Genomic DNA, 22,495 nt, shown 5'->3' on the forward strand with positions numbered 1-22,495 from the left:
CTCCTTGTGAGGAAAGAAGATCCTTCATGAATGAAGGCACGTGACCAAACACGATGACGTCTGGCTTCGATACAAGAGAAAGGAATCAACAAGGAGAGCACGAGCTGGCATTTGGAAGCGCTGTCGCTTCTGTCAGTTAAACCGACATTTAACCGTGCCTCTCATGTCCGGTCACCGTCTTGTCGGTGTAGAAAGAGGACCTTGACGGCACCGACTTCAGAGGGCGTCATTTTCAAGCCAGGTAGGTCTGTAAACCCAAACAGAGTCGGTGTTGTTATGCTGAGTGTGCATGCCTTCGCCTCGCCGCTGACAAGCTGGCCGCGGCTAGCTTCATGGGCTAGCATACCTAGCTTCTTACATCTATCTTTGTCAAGTCGGCTCAGTTTATACCAGGATGTGTTTTCAAACTAAGAGTATCCGCATCACTCCTGGTGTTAAACGCACCTTCTTTGAAGTGTTTGGTTTTATTTTGAAAGCGCATACCGGAAATGCTCGTGTACCCGTTGGGAGCTGACAACGGTCAGGTTCCTACTATGCTGAGATGGCAGCTAAGCTTTTGTACACACTCATGAGCCGCAAATAAAACATGTCATTCAGATTTGGGGTTTGATGTAGCGTACAGGCCAGCTGTTTGGCGCCTAAATGGTGATATCCCCGGTGGAGGAATGGCGTGTGGTGCCGTGTTGCTTCAGTTATAGTAGGAAAGACTGAGCACGGGGATTTCCTCGCCTGCTTGTTTTGTAGGCGGGGAGTTGTTTGCCACTTTCACAAGCAGGGCGCTGAGAGGTTGGAGACAAGAGTCGAGGAATGTCAAAACTGTGTAACTAGGCTGCTTTTGTGAGAAACAGTTTGCCAAGGCGTCGCGTGTGCCTCTGTATCACATCACAGCGCTTCTTGCTGGTTTATCAACTCATGCGCTTCTTGCTGTTTAAACCTGCTGCTTCATCACCTCGTTGTGGAGAGGAGCAAGAGCGAGCCGAGGCAGCGGTTTAGCGAGATCAGGTTGGTTTCCAATATTTTCCCCTCATGACATTTCTGTCAAACATGAATGTGATTTTGGAATCTGGGCAGTGTGTTGTGCTTTTGTGCAGCTTTTTTTTTATATTAAAAATGCATGCATGGATTTAATCTTTAAGGGAATGCAAAGCATCGCTTCGGATTGAATTGGTTCACCTGAAGTGACAATTCATTTAACCGGTGGTTAAACTGTAACAATGGCAGTGCCAAATCAAACCCGCCGTCCTTGGCTTTAATATCACAGCCAGGCAGTTATTTGTTTTATTATCATACCCAACAAACAACCAGCGGTATTTTTTTTATATCGTGCTGAATCATCACAATGATGTATTTAGACGTTCCTCAGAATCCACCCCGAAATATGGCACCACCGGACAAAGGTCTGCTCGGTGGATAAGGGTCGATGTTTATCACCACGCCGCCGTTAATAAGGAGATGGATCGAAATGGTGCTGATCTGTCGTGCAAGTCAGTCATCAAGCCATGAGCATCAAGTGATGACCATCATGCATTTATCAATAGCCTCATCTACATTCAGCTGAGAATGTGCATTTTATTGCAGTGCTGTCATGCTACATCAACAAACCAGGGTGTGAGTACATTTAGACTAAGTGCTTAGATGTCAACTGCGATGTCAAATCCATTTAAAAAATGCATGATAAGCAATATCTTATGCCTGTGTTGTTATAATGGAGTCCTGCAATGAGTGGCTGTTTAAATTGGGTCATGTGTAATTATGGGATATATGGGAAGTTAAAAACAACACCTAATGCAGGTAGAATTTGAGATAAAAATGTCTGTGTGGGCAAAAATATTTTGGTGTGTGTGTGTGTGTGTGTGTGTGTGTGGCATGCTGTGTAGCTTTATATTTTTGTTATTGAATAGTATGCTATGGAGTACCAGCTTGCTTGTGATATTATTTAATGCGGTATAACGCTCAATTTCTTTTATTTTGGGCTGGCAGATGCTCTTGTTTCCCTGTGTGTGACATGATGAAATTTGCTGCCTATTAGAGTGCACGCTTATGGAGGGCAGGTAATGAATTATCCATGGAGAATCTCTGTGCAATTTGAAAAGTCACCTTGGAAACTGTTGAGCATATATAGGCACGGCTAAACAGATAGAAGTTGCCCATTCTTGCTCAGATATCCAACTTATTTCATCATCTCTGTTCATGCGAGCAGGGCATTGAAGTGTGTTTAGCAGACAGGCCAGCCCTACATCAGAAGCTCGGCTTCGCAATAAAGCGTAATGCCCATCTCTGCCTTTCTCTGCAGGTAACAAGAACAGATGAGGGCCCATATAAGAGCCCGATGGGGCTGGCAATAGTGTGCGGATGGAGGCAGGGAGTGGTGGAGATCAGCTCTGAGATTTATCGCCTCTTGTATTGAGGTAGCGACGATAAAATAAGGCTGGATACCACAGAGGTGAACCGAGTGCACAACTCATACCCAGTGGCGTTGCTCAGACTGGGCAGGCGGCGGAGGGTGGAAGAGGATATTTGAGGTTGATGAAACACGAGGCAAGACTTTGCACAGAATAGAGTACACTCTGGCCACCAACACCTCTGTATGGCCAACACAGCTGTGCCTTGGGAATAGTTACGCCTATTCAGGACAATTAATAGCCTCCAGAAAGGAACACAAATGTGGGATTTGTCCACAAAAGTGCTGCTTAAGCTGCACGGGGAAATGGGAATGCCTGGAAGGAAGGGAGAAAAAGATCAATATAGTTTTTTTTCCCCCTTTTTTTGCAATAGGGAGGGAATGCTGGTGATGAAACCTCTTGCAAGTGTAGTGCGGATTATGATTGCTTAGCGTTGCGATATGCCCGCTCCACTTCTCAAAGTAATACTTTCATCCAGACAGAGTAGCAAGTGTGTTTGATGAATTTCTGTTTGGAACTTGAGTTCGACTTGGCATGTTCATTACTGCTCTCTGTGTGTTCATAATTTAGATTAGCCAATATCGGACAGAACATGGAGAGCATAAGCGTGGAGCCGTGCACTGGCTGGTGTTTTTCATGTAACCTACTTTTATCTTGGCTGATTAATGTTTGAGACGTATCAGTGGTGAACTGACATTAAAAACAAGTGATTTAACCGTACCCATATTTGTGTAATAGGCCAAGTTAAAATGATACTAGTGAATGAGGCAGGGAAGAAACAGTCAGTGTCAGTGCATTTTTGAGGAAGCTATGTTCTGATATGTTCTCAGCTGGATATGTATAAAATTTTCTAAGGAGGTTAAAGATAGCGAGACCTTGTTCTAAGATAAGCAGTGTATAACCCACATTAGAAAGGAGCTCAGGCAGATCATTAGACTACAGTTAGTGCTGTTTTTATTAGTTCTTGATTAAATTAACAGATTCTTTGTAAATAACTGTGGGTTTCCCAAATAAATGCCTGCTGTTTGTACCTGATTAAATTATGCCCCACATGCAACAGGATCCAGCATTCATATCTTTTTATTACTTGCTCTGTCTAGCCAATACCCCTTTACTGGCACCAGAAGACCATTTGACAATAATCTAAATTTATGAATGTGAGGTGTTTATTATTCAGAACTTAAAACAAATACAAAAGCAAAGGGACAAAAATAAAATCAATAAAACTGTCCTTGGACAATCTGTATTGCTGAATACAGAGTTGGATTCTTTATTTAATAGTTTACTCAATATTTACAGAGCAGGTTGTGGTTCATTTTCCTTTTAATAATATTGCAACTCATCTGTGGATGGACACAGTGGGTGCTTTTGGGATCAACCTTGCGACCTTACTCTTACAAAATGATGTTTTTAACCTTCAGACTATTGAACCATCTTTTTCCCTTTTCCACTGTCTTTGATATGTAATTGATTTTTTAATTTGTTCCAGCACTCGAAGCTTGTGAGGGAAATATGTGAGGAACTGAAAGGAGGGTTACATTGACAACCTGAGTTAAAATTCCTGGTACTGATCGTGTGATCACATATTCAGACTGCATTCTGGAGTGACGTAATTGTAATTTTTTTAATTTATTTTTTTTGGACAACCACATCAAGTGTGAGGCTCCATCAAATATCCTGTGGGCAGACATCATCAATCACTTGCCATAATTTGAACTGAGTGGTGGCAATGTTATTAATAGAAATTAGCATCTTTGTTACTTCCAGGTAATAACTCTGGCTAGCCGACTGCATTTGAATCAAAGCACTCCCCGGGAAAAATAAGATGATAAATTTGTTTTCTTTCTCTTTTTTTGTTTGTCAGTGATGCTGCTGTGCTCTGTTTGTTTGATGGCCTTATCACAGAGTTGTGTTTTAATTGAAGAGAATCCACCTCAAATCATAGCTGTGCAGTTGTACCAGTGAAGGACCTGAAATATTTCAGTTTTATTTTACTTTAAATAGCATTTAAAATGTGTCGAACTGCTTTAGTTTAACCTTTTGTGCTATAAAGGCTGCCTTGTTGCTGCCAGGTCAGAGCAATATGCATTTAATATGTATGCAACCAGTGTAGTAAAGCTCCTGGATATTTTGCCAGTGTGTGGGTTGCCTGCAACCCTTACTTCCTCTGCCAGTGCAAGGCCGAAGTATCAAGAGCTATTCTCTTCCTGTTTAATCAAGTCCTCCAGGCAGATACTGTGGAAGGCCAATGGAGTCTCTTCTCCTGTCATACCGCTTGTACTAACAGAGCAGCACAGAGAGTAAACAGCAGCTACTGAGCTCGGAAATATATTTTGTATGTATCGAAACATTGGTTAATGCAAACCAGTCTAACCCGAATCCCTTTAAATAAGCCTCACATTATCATTGACTTCAGAAATACGAAATCCCTTGAGGGAGGTGATTCATGTTTTCACTTTAAACCACATGAACTGGATGCAAATTCCAGACATAAATGTACCACATGCTCTTCTGCATGGTATAACAAACTAGCTCCCATATGGGACACTTTCAGTGCCAGCGTTCATTATGGTACATTATGTTATGGTGTCTATTTTCACCTTGTGACAAATAATCAGTTATCAAATGTGGGTTTTTTTTAGCACATGGCATATAATGTGCCAAATGAATGTTACAAAATATCTACAGACATTTAACTTTTTCTGCTTTCACCATCTACTGTTTGTCTCCATCTTACAACCAGAATTTCTTTATACTTTGTGATCGATGTCAAATGGTGACACATATTTTGGAAATTAAACAAAATATTTTGACAGGAACAAATGAGAGAATTACCACACATTTAGATAATTACTAGCTAGAGATCTTCCTAATGACTCATTTCTCTGATGCTGAACAGAAGGTTAAGCTTAGACTAGTCTAAAAGTAGGAAAGCACTTAGAAAACAGTCAAAATTGGGCCCAATTTAATCTTTAAATTTAAACATTGTTTTAAAAAATATTGCATACGGCTTAATATTGCCATTTAAAATCGTTCATCACATTTTTAACAACCAAATAAAATTTGAAATGCTGCTGAAATATGTTCTCAGCACGGTGCATTATTAACAGTGCACATTAACCTACAAAACATGACAACAACTCACTGAATAAAATCAAAACACTGCTGAACCACATTGGAATTACGAGATTTGAGCTTTGTCCAACTTTTGCCTCATACCTCTGTTGTTTTTGTTTTCTAAATCTGGCTTTAACATTAATAGATGCTCATTTTTTACAAAGCATTTAACCAGGATGACATGACATTTCCACACACAGTATGTCACTATGTAATTTAAATGTGTACATTAATAAAATATCGATAAGTTTAGGTTTAACCAACTAGTAGGCCTATTTCTGGTGCTGACTAGCCAGGGTAGCAATGTTAAATTGAGTAGTCAACTAATCGTGCACATCCCTACTATAAACCCTACAACATTTGGCTTTAATCCTGAAAGGCTTTTTCAGGTCTTCACCGACAGTACGAGGGGAAAAGGGCACTCCTTCTTCTTCTCACTAAATCCTGTTGTTTTACAATGCGTTTATTTCGTCGCTAATCTGTTGATCATAGTGTGTTTTGATTTAATATCGTAGTCCTTGTCTATCTATTCATTTAACATGACTTAATTTGCAGGTAAGAGCAATATCAGTAGAGGGTAGAATGTTTGAGCAATCATTTAACCCTTCATGATGGTCACACAGTCCCTCCAAAAAGCAGGCATAAGATTTTGGTTAGCTGCTATTTTAGCGTTGCCCCGAACTTCCACTGGTCAACAGTATAGGCTTAGTATTTCCCCTCTACTACAAGCATATCACATTTCCCTCTGAAAGCTGCTGAATGATTTCCCCTCTCCTTCTTTTTGTCACTCTTATTTCACGCTCTGAATACTTAGTAGTTAATAGCTTCCCTCCCCTCTTCCCGTCGTACCTTTCTCTCACACAGACACACTCGCACACTGTGTTTTCCCCACACACAAGTTTACACCAGTCTTCCAGTAACTCTTCCAGAGCTATCAGAGGAGTCTGATTTTTAATTTGCGGTTAAATGGCGCCCAACACATGCAGCCTGCTTGATAATTGACTTCACTCAGCTGAAGGGAGGAATGATTAGATCTGAATATCTAGACGATCTTTTTCGACTCCAAATTAGAAGGGAGGGAGTAAAAGTAGTGGCTCCTCTGATCAGGCAAGAAGTGGTGAGAATGGCTATTTATGGCAAACAGGGTGAAACTTTTGGCTCTCTGCTTTCAGCATCTCGATAACAAACAAGCACAGTGTAAATTAACGAGCTAAACAATAACAAGAAAATGCTGACATTTTTTTTTTCTGTCACGCTTATCTCATCATGTGCTTTTCAGTATCTTTGTGGTTATCATCATTCTATTTCCTGTGGAAAGTCCATGATAATGGAGCGAGAGGCTACAAGTCTCATACATTATTGATCAGGGAAACTGAATAGGTGATCATACTGATTTCACATTCAGCTCACTTCTTTTGTGTTGTGTTAATCGTTTAATATGTGCAGGCTTAGCGAAGGCAATCGAAAATGGTGCTGAACCAATGTATCATTCAAGGCCTATGTTAAATTTGGGCCACAGCTCCTAACTGTCTTCTTCAAGCTGTACAAACCTTTACAAGTCTGGACGAGGAACAGCAAAGGAACGAAATTTAAACTAGGAATATGAGCAAAATGAGCCACATTGTGCGTCTGCTCTTTTGGAGTGAAATGCATTGTTTGGTGTGAGATGATATTCAGCTGTTAGTTTCACAGAACTGAGTTGCCATTGTTGGATGCTGCCTGTGCTTTCCTGAAAACAGTCTTTCATCAGCATGCACCTCCACTGTCTAGTTTTATTCACTTCATTAGCAAGCTGCCAGTGCGAAGTGCTAGGACGCTTCTTTCCAAGAAGTGATCATGACAAGTTAAATGTATATGTGCTTGTGTGGTTTTGGTAATCTGTTGGTGCGTGGATACATGTGCATGCGATTAGTTAACGTGATATGCAACCCACTGTCATGTCTCAGTAAAGCCCGCGCCCCGTTAGTCCTCCCTAGCCATGTTTAGTATTCAGAGAGCAGGCGCTGTTGTAATCTGGATTCTGAGGCAGGTTGCTGGGGTTTTTGTTTGCTCTTATGGCCCTGATAATCTTGTTACACCGCTGTCAAGTGGAGCTGGCTCTCCCTGCAGCCCTGAACCACCATGCATGCCACCTCCAGTACCAGAAATCCACCCCCCCTTCCTCCCCCCTCGCCGCCCCCACCAGCCTACCGCCATTTTGAGACAGCCGTTGATGGAAGAGCCTTGGATGTATCCTTGAAGAATCACCTCCTGAGCATCTTTATTCAGCCTCCCACCCCCGCCCCTGTCTCCCACCCCCACCTTAGGCGGTGAACGACAGTGATAAATATTCATCAGGGGACGCAGTGCGTGGATGCTGTAGCCTCGGTTCCCCCTCAACAAAGGGTCCCCCAGCTAATGGTGTCCATCCTTGGCAGCCCCCCTGGAGAGATCCTGTGGAGGGGATGAGATCATTAAAGCATGACACGGGCTCAAGGCCGGACCTATCATGTCACATCAGCATTTATCCCACCAGTCCCCCCCCCCCTTGAGTCTCAACCTAAGCCGAACCCACCTTCACGAGCTGCACTCTATAGATTTAGATGAACACAGACAGCTTTTGAAGGTTGGCTGGGTTGCTCTCGTCGTGTTAGTTCAACTTCACAACTTCCTAATTGGCACCTTGGTTTTGGTCCTTGCTGAGATCAGTATTTTTTTTTTCTCAACCTGTTCTTCTCAAGCTCCTCTAAATGTGTCGATCGTGCATTTTTCACAAGGCTCTTTGCGCTCACTCTCTCTCTGTTTCTTTCTTCTCACCCTCTCTTTCCCTCTCTCTTTCTCTGTCCGTCTCCCTCACTATCCCCTCCTTCTCTTTCTCCGGGTGACCACACTCAGCGATTTCTATTTCCTGTGGGTGTGATGTCTCTCCTCCACAAGCAATCAGCTCTGATTTGTCAGCGTTCTTCCAGGCGATTCATAAAAATTCAGCAAGCACCTACAAAAGACGTCTGTGTCCCTGCGCTTGCTCCCTACCTCTGCTGCCCCTGTGCTCCAAGCTGCCGCATTTGTCTCCTGCTCACACAAAAGACCTGAAATCATTACTAGGAGGTAATACATGTGTGCGAGGAAGACATTGGTGCCTAGTGTCTTCCATCGTGACTCTTGAAAGGGTGAACCTATCAAAATGCAAGGGCATTCTGTTGCGATTAAATTAGCGCAGCAAATCTGAAATTTTCCTCACATATCTTTAACAATATAGGTGTGTTTTTCCTTTCTTTTCATCCCTCTGTGTTTGTGTGAGCATGCCTCTTTGTCTCTGTGAGGTATGACATGCCTGGTAGTGGAAGGGAGCAGCTGTGCATTGGACCTTGTCTGTGTTGTGCTGCCATGCCCTGTCATTGGTAGCCGTCTGTTGGCAGCAGCCTGTGCTGGAGGGTTGCAGCCTGGGCTCAATCATTCCACAGTGTCATATGGTGAGCTTTCAGCCATGCCAAGCCGTGCCTACTATGTCACCCTACACAGCTGTGTGACAGAATACGCCTCTTCAACCTGGACAATGTGCCATCTCTTTGCATTTTCAAGATTCCAACTGGTTTTTGAACAATGTTGGGTCTAGGCGGCTGAGGGGGAAATGATAGGCTTATATGAAATTTGGAAGAAGCAGGGCTTTTTTTTTCTACTCTCATCTCAGTAGCTATTAGTGGAGTACTTTCCTGTCTATTTGTCCATTATCTGTGCATCATCAGGCAGACCATTATCCCATTATGTTTTGCATCTGTGGTCCAAATGCTTACTGGAAATGAGTCACCACAAAGGCCGGTGAAAGGTAGGTGTTACTATCAGTCAGCTATTCATAGCCAGCCCAACAGGGATGAAAGTATCACATTTAAAAAGTCCTCCGCAGAACGTGAAAGGCTTTTTTTAAATGGGCATCTGCAGCACGGGGAAACATTGCCGTTTTATGAGGAGCCAGAGGACTTTTTGAAGTGAAGGCATCAAGAATGCGAGTCACAATCTGACCTCATGTTATGTCCCCAGCCTGTGTGATAGTGTCGTATTCAGGTCATTTTTAACAAGCGTCTGTCTCTGCCTGTTTGGCTCAGGTGACCGGTCCACCTGTAGCACCCTTTTGTTGCCATGGAAATATCCTGGCCATCTTAGTGCACTTCAGAGCTACGACTCATCTCTTTCTTTTTCTTTTTTTACCCCCTCCCTCACTGAGCTTCTTTGCACACATCATGCATATACATGATGACTATCTTAGTGGGCGTGTAGACTATAAACACATGCACACACTGACAGTAGTTCTTTTTAGGATTCCTTCTTTTTTTTTTTTTTTTTTTTTGGAGATTCTTTTGTTTCCTGTTTTGATGCTAAAAAGTTGTAAGAGCCCACATGCATTTGTTTATGTGCTCAGTACAAACACACACTGCTGGGCTGTGTAAATCAGCTTACAGAGGCAATGTGCTGGCTGGGCTGACTGTGGTGGGTGCCTGTGTCGCTGACACAGCATTTACTGTGTGTAGTGTAAAGCACCCAGGGCCACAACTGTGTGTGTGTGTGTGTGTGTGTGTGTGTGTGTGTGTGTGTGCGCACGTGTGCGTGTTTGTGTGTGCATACTTATCCTGTGGCAGAACTCACACGGTGAAAGACACCCAGCCTTCTGTCTGTCTGTCTGTCTGTCTTAACACCAGTAGGTTAGATTTCTCCTCTGCACAGCTTCCTTTGGTCTTTCCTCAGTACTGACATGACAGAATAAACTGCAGTGCAGCCCTGTTGTTCTGGATGGTAGCTGGGCTCTGCAGCAGTTACAGCATATCCCCTTTTCATTGATTTATGGGATTATAGTCTCACACCAGCCAAATCTAGACAGGTGTGACTGTCTAGACTGGATAGCTCATACAGTAGATGAAAGTCTGCCCTGTGTCCCTCCAGTGATATATTTTAGCTGAGGTTGTATGTACAGTAGAGAGGCTGAAGGCTTTGTTTTAGTCCATCCGCATCCTCTGCTGTTGCTGCTCTGAGAGGCTGCACTTAACAGAAGTGACTCTTGAGCTTTGTTTTCCAAGAAATCGTTGTGAATTGCTGCCAGCCAACTAAATGTCATCCTCCTTGTGACCTGCCACGCTGCTGTTTGAATGCAGCGCAGGCTTGGAGTGAGAGACCTATGTTGGAGGGGGAAATGCATACCGCCAAGGTATTTGTTCATAGTGACAGGTGCAGTAATGGTCCAGGTACCACTTGCTGAACAGACTTGGCATCACTTGCAAGGAAGTCATAAGTCCTTGACCCACTTTGTGCCTTGTGTATTTGAAGGACTTTGTCATGCTGTAGTATCTTTGCCAGAACATTTCACAGAAATGTTCTTCCTCTGAGCTTGTTTTTTTCCTGGTGGTATTGTTCTGTGTACTGATGGTGACTTTTCTTACCCACAGACCAACCAGCAGTACAGGTGGACGCGGCTCTCGTGGCATGACTACCACAAACAAGGGAAACAAGGCCTTGAAGGTAATTAGCATGTATGACACAGATTTATTTGTCAAATTGCAAGGGTTGGGTGCTGAACTCTGTACTTTTAAGGGAACCTACCAAATTGCATCGGTACTCGCAAGTACTGATTAACATTAAATCAGTCAGTGCCAAATTTCAGTACTTAAGAGTGCACCTGGGTGAAAGGGCTGGGTTCAGACAGGACGCCGAAGCACCGCGAAGCACCCCAAAGCGGGAAGCTGCCTGTGGAACTCCCTGGCCGGCTTTGGGATGCTTTGCAGGGGAGACAACAAAACTCCACAGAGCCGGTAGTGCTGCGAAATGCCCAAAAGACGGGAACCCGGCCAGGGTGCTCCGTCGGCTTCCCAGTGAGTCAAACCTACTCCTGCAGCACCAATAGTTCCATTCTATCTGACCTGCTTTCTTTTATTTTTATTTTAGAAATAGCCTAGTATCACTTCTGTTTGTGATTGTGGTTTTTTCAATTTACATACTTATTTCTCATGTTTATCAGTTGTGTCTAAACAGAGAGACGAGCAGACACATACACACACGTGCACACACACTCACACACAGGAAGCAGATAGACAGAGATTAAGCTCTATGTGTGATTAGAAAAGAGAAGAGGAGCTGAATTGCTTGTTGACTTTAGCTTATTACAGAAAGTACCAAGAAACAGTACTGTTTGGTAGTGGTACTGAATTCAAGGTGAACTGGTATCGGTTCAAATGTGAATGGTACCCAACCCTACAAATTGTGAAAAAGTCAGTGTTAAATGCCAATATAAAGACCAACACTTACTAATCCCCATCCCCAGGTGAAGCGGGAGCCAGGGGAAAATGGCACCAGCCTGACAGATGACGAGCTGGTGACCATGTCAGTGCGAGAGCTGAACCAGCATCTACGAGGCCTGACGAAGGAGGAAATCCTTCAGCTGAAGCAGCGGCGGCGTACCCTGAAAAACCGTGGCTACGCTGCCAGCTGCCGGGTGAAGCGTGTCACCCAGAAAGAGGAGCTGGAGAAGCAAAAGGCTCAGCTGCAGCAGGAAGTGGACAAGCTGGCCACAGAGAACGCCAGCATGAAGGTGGAGCTGGACGCTCTGCGTTCAAAGTATGAGGCCCTCCAGAGCTTTGCTAGGACTGTGGCCCGCAACCCCGTTGCCTCAGCCAGGGGACCCATGGCCTCTGTCATAGGGCCCCTCATCCCTGGTAAAGTAGCTGCCACCAGCGTCATCACCATCGTCAAATCCAAAACGGAGGCTAGGTCGTAGTAGCAGAAAGGGCGGGAGGAAGATATTCAAGACTAAACTAGTCAGTGCATTGTAACATGCTGCAGGATTACCTGTGTAAGTTCTCTGTTTTAACCCTTGGCACTAACACTAAAAATATGCTTCCCAAATTCACTCTTAAAGTATGACTCAGCAGTCTGGCAGTTGGTTGTCTAAGAATGACGAGGTATTGAAAATACTGAAACGTTTTATTTAAAAAGCAGACTGTGGTTACAAATACTCATGAAGGGAATGCTGGGTAGAAAAAGGACAAAAATTGAATCAAATTCAGACTGTTAATAGCTTGTTGATTTTTGGTAAGGTACTGTGTGTGATGTGTTTGTTTCCTTGAGGCTGAGCTCTAAAGATCTTTCCGTCCTAAAAATTGGCATTTATAGAGTCTCACAAACAGTAAAATAATATGTTTTAGATATTAGTCCTTGCCCCTGAAGCCCTTTGCCTGTTATTATGCACTGACTTAAATTTGAATGAATAACAAATGGTCACAAACTCTTGGTGTGGATGCTACAGATGTCTTCATAACAGCCTGACTAACCCAAAACTAGTAAATTAGTCAAATTTGTGATTTTGTTGGTCGTCTGTCAAGAACATAAGCGTGAAATAATGCTCCCAAATCTAGCATTCATTTCTGTTTATCTGTGACAGGCTTTAATGAACTTGTCATTATCAATATGACTGGTAGATGCAATAATATATGTATGCACTGAAAATACAAAGAGGTCTTGCATATTTATGGTTAAGTGGAAACGTTAAAAATGATCAGCAGTTCTTAATGATATTGTTCCAGAGCTGAGTGCCATTCCAATATGACAAGATTCTTCTACAATATCTGAATACCTGAATGTTATAACAGTAATATCCTCGTGTTTTGTGGGGACGGTGAAATCCACAAACATTTTGAAACATAATTTTTGCTCATAGAGAAAATACGTTCAAGTTGTTTTGTTTGAAAGATATATATTGCATTTTTTGTAATTACTTGTTGACAGGGCCGTCAGATATTTCCAAAAGAAAAATCTTTACACAAGCTTTACTGTTTGAATTGTTAAGGTGTAGAAAACTTTGTCTAATGTTGAGTTCTTGGTTTTTATTACTAGGTAGATTACCTTCCATTGTTTATAGAAATACAGATAACGAAAACGTAAAAAAAAAAAAATCCTGTGACATCTTTTTGCAATTGTACCGAAAGTGGCTTACTATTGAAGTCTGATAGCTTTTTTCTAGTGACTAGGCGCGTACTGTGGGGTAGCGCGTGACGTGATGTGTAAGTGACAAGTTGGCAGTGTCGTTCACTGTATAGATGTCAATGCTGTGCTATTTAAAACAAATCTGTAGAGCTAAACTAGGTGGTGTAAACAAGGTCAATTGTCTTTGTGCGTATTGGCATCTGTGATATCCTCCGCTTCCTCGGTGTTAGTTACAAATCATATTGTCATCAAGAGTTTACCACATTGAGCCATGTAAGACAGAATTGGGTGGAATCGCATTAGTGACTTTTACCTGAAGCTTAAAGTGATGCTGTCATTGCAGAATCTGAATAATGTTTCCACTTGGTGCTGGATGCCCTCTAAAAATATCCTCTGTAATCTGGTAGTAAATGACTTCATTGTTGGGACGATTTCATCATCGTATCCATTCCAGCCACTGAATTTATTTGAAATAGATTGCAGGAATAGAAATGAAAAACCCTTCAAATTTGACAGACTAAATGAAATGTGAAGTGAAACGTCCAGTGTGTAGGATTTAGGGGGATAAAATGAATATGTAAAGTTTTTTTTTTTTTTAGTGTATAATCACTTTAAATAAGAATTGTTGCGCTTTTGTTACCTTAAAATAAGCTGTTCATATCTAAATAGGGAGATGTTGCATCAACACGTTTCTACAGTTGCCCAGACCAGACAAACCACTGGCTCTAGCTGGGGCTGTTCGTGCTTTCGCGTTGGCCACCATAGTTAGGGGCCCCTCTGTGACACGTTGTTTGGAAAAACACACATTTTTTAACATGAAATTGCTTCCCAGCTGGCACCAGATGTCATGTGATGTTAGAAAGACGTTGGACTCTTTTATCAGACAAATGTAAAATTTTGGTTGGAATGAAAATCGAGTTGACGATTTTAAATGTCTAACGTTAGAATTTCACTTTGTGTGGACGTTAACATTATTATGTTATTCTCCGTTAAGTCGCCATCAGCATGAGACATTTGGAAGATGCTGGATTTTGGATTTAACAAAACTTAATACCAACAAAATATTAGCATCATCTGTTGTCAGTAATCTATGTGAAATTTAGGGATGCACAATAATATCAGCACATTATCTATCGGCCGATATTGGCTTTAAAATGAAACATTGGAATCGTCCAACATGCAGATTTTTACCGATATGACAAACCTATATATTTTTTTAACTGACAGTTAAATGATACAGCACAGGTAGCAAAACAACATATCTGAAATATATACAAGTATGTAAGTAGGAATGAAGCAGAAAAGGTATCTCACGTGCTTGTAAATTACAATGAAAGGGCCATTAACCAAAGACAACATGTCTTAAATGTTTATGATTTACTATTTATTATTTACTTACTTTTTGGTGCAAAAGCACTTACAATATAGTATGAAATGCTGATACCCAGTGTGAAGATAATGTTCACAATCACCATAAATTAACCAGTAACCCAATACGTTTGTCATTTGAGTCTATTAACAAACTGTTAGGAATAAAACATACTGAACAATGAAACAATTGGGCCCACAGATGTGTTACTGTTACAGTCTGTGAAAGTCTATGTAGTAGTTGAGCTCAGAGGAGTGAATCCGTGTGTTCAGAGTTCAGTAACTTACGACACTGCACTGTCCTGTCTAAGGTTAATCTAGAGGAAGCTGCCTAACAAGGTCCTTCGCAGAAAAAAACACTTTAAAATCCGAAGACTGATGCCAAAAAAACTACGATGTTAAAGGATGAGTCCTGCAGTGCTGTGTTCTGATGTGGCGTTATCCTCTCTTGATCCAACAAACAATGTAAACTCAACTGCTAAGCTAGCTAACGGTTAGCAAGATACAGTCCACACTAGTTGGAGGCTGCCAAAGCAGCTAGCTAGATGCTAGTGGGCTAAACCATCCACACAATTCTTCCGGCATGGCACTTTGTCAGAAGTTTTTTTACAGTCATTCCAAGACACTGAGCAAAAGCCCCACAGTCAGCATGCTCCTGTGCTTACAGTCAGCTCTTTTCGGCTCACTATTTAGTACATGCTACCGTCTCTACCACTACTGACAGCTTAACAAGCAAATTAACACCCATTCAACTTGAACTCCACTAAATAAACTCTACTTTACAAATTTCTTTAACCACCACCAAGGAAAACAAAAGACTGAAGTCTTATTTTTCTTAGGGCTTTTCAAATTTTAAAGGGAACGTTCTTTATAAATACATATAAATCAGACAGTAAAAAAACAGCACTATACAATGCAAACACAAGTAGGCTACATGCTCTTAAACCAGGTCTTACACAAGTAGGCCGACAAAAATGAAAAGACATGTAAAATTAAAAAACTGGGTACAAGCATACAGATAAAGAGGTATATTCAGTCATAGGATTCGGAAAAGAGAGATGCATAATTTTCCATTATATATGGATATATTGATACCAGTAACGGTTATCAGCCAAATGAGATATTGCGTATTGCATATCAGATATCAGCAGTGAAATTAGGATGGGTTTACAAAATCCAACCAAATATCATCGTCTAATGATGTTTGAGGCCAGCTGGGTGTACTCAGTGTTTTTACCAGTTTAAAACGCCACATTTGTTTTTTCTGGAGAGGAACAGACCTCTGTGGATAATTTGACCCCCAGTTAAAATCTCCTGAACATCTGTATCTTAAATTATCAGACAGAGACACATTAACAGGTGCTGGGCTAGCGTTCCTTTTGCATCAAGCCGAACAGCATCAGAGAAACACTGATTTTTTTTATTGTGCTTTTTTTCAGTGTTTTTACCTGTTTTAATCCTCTGGTCCGTTTGTTTTGGAGAGGAAGAGACATTCGCTGATAATTCGGGTCCCTGTAAAAACCTCATGAACAATGAACACCGAAGGAATTCTAACCAGGAGAAGTTTCAGCTGTTTACAATCTGCATCCTCACAGCTAGATCCCCCTAAATCTTACACACTGCTCCTTTAATACTGTTTTTTTTTTTCCCCTCCAAATGTTGAGAAACTTCCTCAATACTCTCACTAAGATTGCATCAATGAACTGAAAGGGTAACAGGCCAAATGGTGCAGCATCACTCGTGTAAATTTCCCCACTGGACTTCAGATTGTCAGATTAAAAGCGGTAGGGTTTGGCTGAGGGTTTGTATGCACTAAGCTCCTGCTTGTTTTGCTCAGGACAAAACAGGTCACTCTAAAAATGAACAAACCATTCTAGATGAGAAGCAGGGGATGGCAGCTCTGTTCAATTTTTGTTTTCCTTTTTTTTTTTTTATAATAATAATAAGCATTTCATAAAGGGCTTCAATCCACACTCAGAAAGAGACACAGCAAGACCATGTAGAATTACAATCAACAACTGCTGCCAGCAGCCGCTCCTGTGCCAAGCGTCACATCACTCTCCTGGTCCTCTAAAACAAAACAAAAAAAAAAAAAAGAAGGAATTTAACAGTGGAGCGGTTTTACACCTCAAGGTGAAAGTAGTTGTGTAATGACGTTAACCGAATGCACTTCATCCGGATCTCACTCTCCTGCTGGTCAGAATGTCTTATAGTGTCGGCAAGGTGTTAATCTGCGGTCACTCTCAAAGCTACGCCTCAGCAAAAACTCCTGGGTGCTGGTTATACTGTCTGTGTGCAAGTATCCTATCCTCAACATGCTTAGCTATCTACATTGACTGGTTAACTGTGGGAAAATATATATCTGACTCTTGACATAGCCCAGTATTGATGTTGGCGTCCTTATTGCTGTGGCAGTCTTGTGGAGTGAATCTTTTTTCGTGTCAAGTGTCTTTCAAGGTGTTCGAGCGGCACCGCCGACCAATCTCTCGATCTCCGCCAAGAGATGACGACTCTCTTTCTCACACATACAGGTGTATAGTATGTAGCTACAGTAGGTATTAATGACCATTGTGAAAAAGTGACCCTTAATATGCAACTCAGTGGAAAGGTGTGAAAGAGTAGATGTAAGAGTAATCAATATTGTCAAAGTGACTATGGTCTGTTATTTAATAATTCTTGCTGTTTTGTAGGTTTTTTTTTGTAAAGATGTGTTTTTTATTTCGCCCTCAGATTTTGAATCCCTCAAAGGAAGAGCAATTGGCCCTTGTTTATCGTAGCTAAAGCTGTAGTAGTGTACAGTGCTTCAAAGGAATCATGGGACAGTTGCACTCAAGCCTTACTCACTAATTACTCTGGTCTCAAATTGGCTGATTCACCCGGATCCATACATTGGACTTGGATATCTGACTGAAAGATAATGCTATTCTGTAAACGTCTGTGCACTGAGTGAAATGGATGCTACAGTAGATTCTGTCACAAGGGCCACTTGCAATATTTTACTTTCTTCGGTGTGTGTGCGAGCGCGTGCGTGTGTTTTTGTACGTTTGAGGTTCCTCTGCTGCTACACCAGTCATTAATGCTCGTTGTTTGCTGTAGCATCATCCACGGCGTTTTCTGTTCTCATTACGTGTCGAGTGTGTATTTGAAATTGATCTTAACACTGTAATTTGTTCTGCAGATTTCTATTTTAATTGGTTATGGCTTTTGTTTTCTTCTTATTTTGTTTTTACAGGCAACGTGTTAGAGAGGATAAATAACAGCTCTTGTGTGGCAGTTGAATTTAATAGCTCTCAAGACATTGGCTTTTTTTTTTTTTTTTTTTTTTTCTCCATGAAATTATGCTTTGAAAACAGTTGACTGTGCAGGTTTCTTCCTCTTACTCTATGGAGTGGGTCTGTGTTTCAAAGGTATAAAAATCTGACTAAAGCGAGTAATACAAAGTTAATTATCTGTTTTTGTTATTTTTCTGTATGGGTTGTAATAAAATATTGCAGTACTTTGTATGAAAACAGACAATAGTTAATTGTAACTATTTATAAATTAAATTATTGTACTTTTTGCAATCTGTAGATAAGTACTATGTATTCATATATACAGTAACAACTGTGGATTTAAACGTGATTCTCTGAGGTGTCTAAGTTATTGATGTATATATTGTATGTTTGTTGATACAGCTTACTTTATTTTCTATAAGACCAATAAAATGTTTTGAAAAAGGACACTACTCTGTCTCTTTGGAGGCCTTTAAACACTGTTGAAATGGGGTTTTGTCATATTCTGTGGCGTCATTGACCCAGTTTGATACTTGTAAAAATAAACTGGTGGGGAAGGCTCTTTGCCGTCCAGGGTGGGTTTTAGAAGACAGCGATCATTTAGATGGCACGATTTCTTTTTCTGTGATCCAAAAAAAGCCGTTGGGCGACCCACTTTGGCTAACCTCAGCGGACATATTTTTGGCCCGACACGAGTAAAACATTAGAGTCATGAAGGATGTCTAGGTGTGCTTGTCCTAGATTAGGAGGAGTAGTGAGTTAGTCATCTGTGCTCCCTATGGGCCTCCTAAACCCCCCCTCTGTCTCAGCGCACCTCATCAAACATCACCCTCCTCAGCAGCGTTTCAACCCCAGCACATTCAAAACACATCTCATGAGAGAACATGCGGAGACAAAGAGACAGATGGCTGAAGACGAGCTACATCTTACCCCTCCATCCTGCGGGGGTGAGTCTAAACCCCAGTGCCTCTGCAGCGATGCAGAGTGGTATTGTTCCCCCCTTTGTCTTAAATTGAAGAGACTCCTACAGGTCTGTGTGACCTGTGCCTTAAATCAGGCTCCTCTTCCTCTGGATGCCTGCCCCAGACAACCGGATGGCCTCTGAAGAGTTGATTAATTTGGCGGGTTGGGTTAAGGTGAGCTGGTGGGCAATCTAGGACAGCATTCTTCATCTTCACCCACTTCTGCAGCAGGTGCCTGCCCCAGTTCTCAGACCAGAGCCCCGCTGTACAATTAATGTTGCCATCCCCATCAGCAAGGCTGTTCATTTAGCACGTCTGCCGTGCCAAAGCTTGGCATGGGGCTCCGCTCTGCAAATGTCACCACGGCAGAGGACATGCCTGTTTGTAAGAGATGCTGCACTGGGTGAGAGGTGTATTACTCCTCGTACCATCAGCAAATATTTGAACCACATACAGCTGTAGTGATGACACATCATATGAAGGATTCTTATTTTATCAAACACCATGATTTTTCAGACAGTCAGTGCCATTGCAGCTATAAGAAAAACCCACAGGATAAAAGCCAAGTTGAAGACTCCAGACAGCAGATACCAGGATGTAGTGAGGAGTTCACCTTGCCCCAGCTCACATGCAATAAGTGGGGCTGGGTTTCCCTCTGCTGGCACGTCTGTGTAAAGACCTTGTGTGATTTAACAGGGTTTTTCCACAAGATGACGCCACACACTCTTAACAGAAGGATTTCCCCTACACTGCACAGCTTTACTATGTCAGTTAGGAAAATCACTAACAGCATCACAGTAAAGGTTTGTGAGTTCAGATTTTGTTGACACTGTGCAAGTGAGGCGTTTATTTAACCTTTTGAAAGCATGGTTGGTGATGTTGTATAAGCCAATTAGACAAACTTAAAATATAACAAAACATTATCTTTTTTTTGTGGAATAATTTTCTTGTTTTAAATAAAACAAGAAAACATGAGCACACCACTCCAGTCTTGATCTCACTTCACTGGCTTCCTGTCCGCTTCAGGATTGATTTTAAGATTTTATTGCTTGTTTTTAAGGTTTTAAACGGCACGGCACCTCCTTACTTATGTGAGATGTTACGCATCCACACACCTGTCAGAGCTTTGAGGTCATCCAGTCAGATGTTGCTGGGTGTCTCTAGATCCAGACTAAAAAATAGAGGTGACCGAGTTTTTTCTGTGGCTGCTCCTAACCTTTGGAATAGTTTACCCATGCAGATAAGAACTGCTCAGACCGCTGAATCTTTCAAGACTTTACTAAAGACGTACCTTTTTCTTTGGCTTTTAATGTGAGCTGATCTTTAACATCTCCATATATTGTTTTTTGTTTGTTTGCCATGTGTTTCTGTTTATTGTTAGTTTATTGTATGCTTGTGAAGCACTTTGGTCAACTCTGCTTGTTTTTAAATGTGCTATATAAATAAATTTGACCTTGACCTTGACAATGAACACTGATAAGAGTGTCAACAAAAATCAAGCAGTAAAATAAAGATTTACTGCAGGGCTGTTAGGTTGCATGCCTGTAATTATTTATATATTTATATTTATTTTTTCATGCACTTCATGATTTATTAGCTAAGCCTGTTTGTACTGGATTTTTGTCTTTTTTTAATTTTTATTGATTGCATATGTTTTATTTTATCCACCTTAGTTGGACTTTAAAGTTCTAAAAATGTATGTCTGTATGTATATATATATATATATATATATATATATATACATATATACATATATTACATCAATTACATCAGGGAATACATACACACATGTAAGGAACATAAACAGAGAGCAGAAAAGACAACAACAAATTTTTAAAAATTAAGGAAAAAACACACAACAAAAATAAATTTATATACGTAGAAATTGGAGAATTATACCAGTAATTATTATTGGTTTTAGATGCACATAAAAATTGCCCAGTATGGAATTATTTTCTTCTTGCTTGTGATCTTATTAGTCACCAGTTTGTATTTATTTAGCCTTTAACTCTTTTTTAAATGATTTTAATTTGATTTAATTTAATTTAATTCCGTTTAATTTTGTTTAATTTTACAGACTCCCTGCCTTTTAAACCTCAGGTTAATAATCTTGAAAAGCTGAGGCTGAAGTTTGGGTTATATCTCAGAAAGTCCTGTGTCGCCTTTGAGGCCAGAGAAAGACTAGTTGCTGCTATGTTTTTACCAGTTCTGGATTATGGTGATCTGTTGTACATGAATGCATCTGCACATTGTTTGCACATGTTATATACAGCATATCATAGTGCACTGAGATTTGTTACACATTGTAAAGTCTTCACTCATCACTGTACACTTTATTCCAGGCTGGTTGGCCATCTTTAACCTTTCCTATAGCTCAGTCAGAACTGGTATTTGTTCATTTATAAACCCATACTGGGTAAACTCCCTTCATACATTTGTACTGTGATTGAACAGAGATCAATAGCTTTAGTCTGAGATCACAAGACTTAGTGTTGTTGTGTGCTCCTGGTGCACAGACTGAGCTGGGAAGGAAAGCTTTTATGTGCTCTGCTCCTCTCACTTGGAATAACCTTCAAAGAGTTGAAACTATGTGAACTGGTCCCACTGCCTGATTTTAAAGCTCTCAGAAGTACAAGGATGAATGAATCTGTTTGTCATTGTGCATAGTTGTTCTAATATTTCTACAAGTTACTGTGTGTCTTTTATGCTTATTGTGTGGCTGTTTGGCTGAAACTTTTTGTATGCTGCTGTCTTGGCCAGGTTTCCCTTGTTAAATTAAAAAAAATAGCATTATTGTTTGTGATATTTTTCCTAGAAGCACAAAGGAGGAAGGTGTGTCTCTCTCCACTGTTATGCAGATGACACTCAGCTGTACCTCCCTGTTAAACCCACTGACCTCAGCATGCTGAGTTCTCTACACGACTGTCTTTATGATATCAAAAACTGGGTGTCTTTAAATTTTCTTCAGCTCAGTTCTAAGAAAACAGAAATCCTTGTAACTGGGTCACAACATATCACAAAACAAATACTGCCATCTACTGGTCACCTGTCTCAACACATAAAGCAACAACATGTCACTGAGCTTATCCAATCATGTTTCCATCACCTCAGAAACACTGCTATAAGAAGATCTATTTTATCTTTCAGAGATACAGAAACTGCTTTTATCTCTTCATGTCTTGATTATTGCAACAACCTTTATTCATATCTTAATAACCAAGAAGCACGACCACATCACACCAGTTTTAGCCTCTTTACACTGGCTCCCCATTTGTTTTAGGACTGACTTTAAGGCTCTTGATGGCCTGGCTCCAGATTACATTTCAGACCTGCTAGTCCCTTATGAACCCCTGTGTAGTTTGAGATCCTCAGGCAGAGGTCTTCTGCTTGTCCCAGAGTCCAGACTGAAGACCAAAGGAGACAAAGCTTT

The 22,495-nt window shown here is 41.2% G+C and overlaps 1 protein-coding gene across 2 annotated transcripts; it reads left to right on the top strand.

Annotated features, from left to right (window-relative positions):
- The first annotated feature begins 6 nt into the window (after positions 1 to 6).
- LOC117268569 (transcription factor MafG) lies at positions 7 to 18,552 on the top strand. Of its 2 annotated transcripts, none has more exons than XM_033645140.2 (3): positions 7 to 241; positions 10,934 to 11,006; positions 11,806 to 18,552. In XM_033645140.2, exons 2-3 carry the CDS (start codon positions 10,971 to 10,973, stop codon positions 12,256 to 12,258), a joined length of 489 nt encoding a protein of 162 aa, XP_033501031.1. In that variant the 5' UTR covers positions 7 to 241; positions 10,934 to 10,970; the 3' UTR covers positions 12,259 to 18,552. The 2 variants fall into 2 exon arrangements, with proteins under 2 accessions (XP_033501031.1, XP_033501032.1); XM_033645141.2 differs by lacking the exon at positions 7 to 241 and adding an exon at positions 498 to 1,002.
- Positions 18,553 to 22,495: the final 3,943 nt, after the last annotated feature.

The sequence above is a fragment of the Epinephelus lanceolatus genome, chromosome 18 (assembly GCF_041903045.1).
Source record: "Epinephelus lanceolatus isolate andai-2023 chromosome 18, ASM4190304v1, whole genome shotgun sequence".
NCBI classification, from domain to species: domain Eukaryota; kingdom Metazoa; phylum Chordata; class Actinopteri; order Perciformes; family Serranidae; genus Epinephelus; species Epinephelus lanceolatus.

Excerpts from the sequence above, each read along its gene's own strand:
- LOC117268569 (XM_033645140.2), top strand. The coding sequence starts at position 10,971 with ATGACTACCACAAACAAGGGAAACAAGGCCTTGAAG. Across the intron at positions 11,007-11,805 it reads AGGGAAACAAGGCCTTGAAG|GTGAAGCGGGAGCCAGGGGA; the intron begins GTAATTAGCATG and ends CCCCATCCCCAG.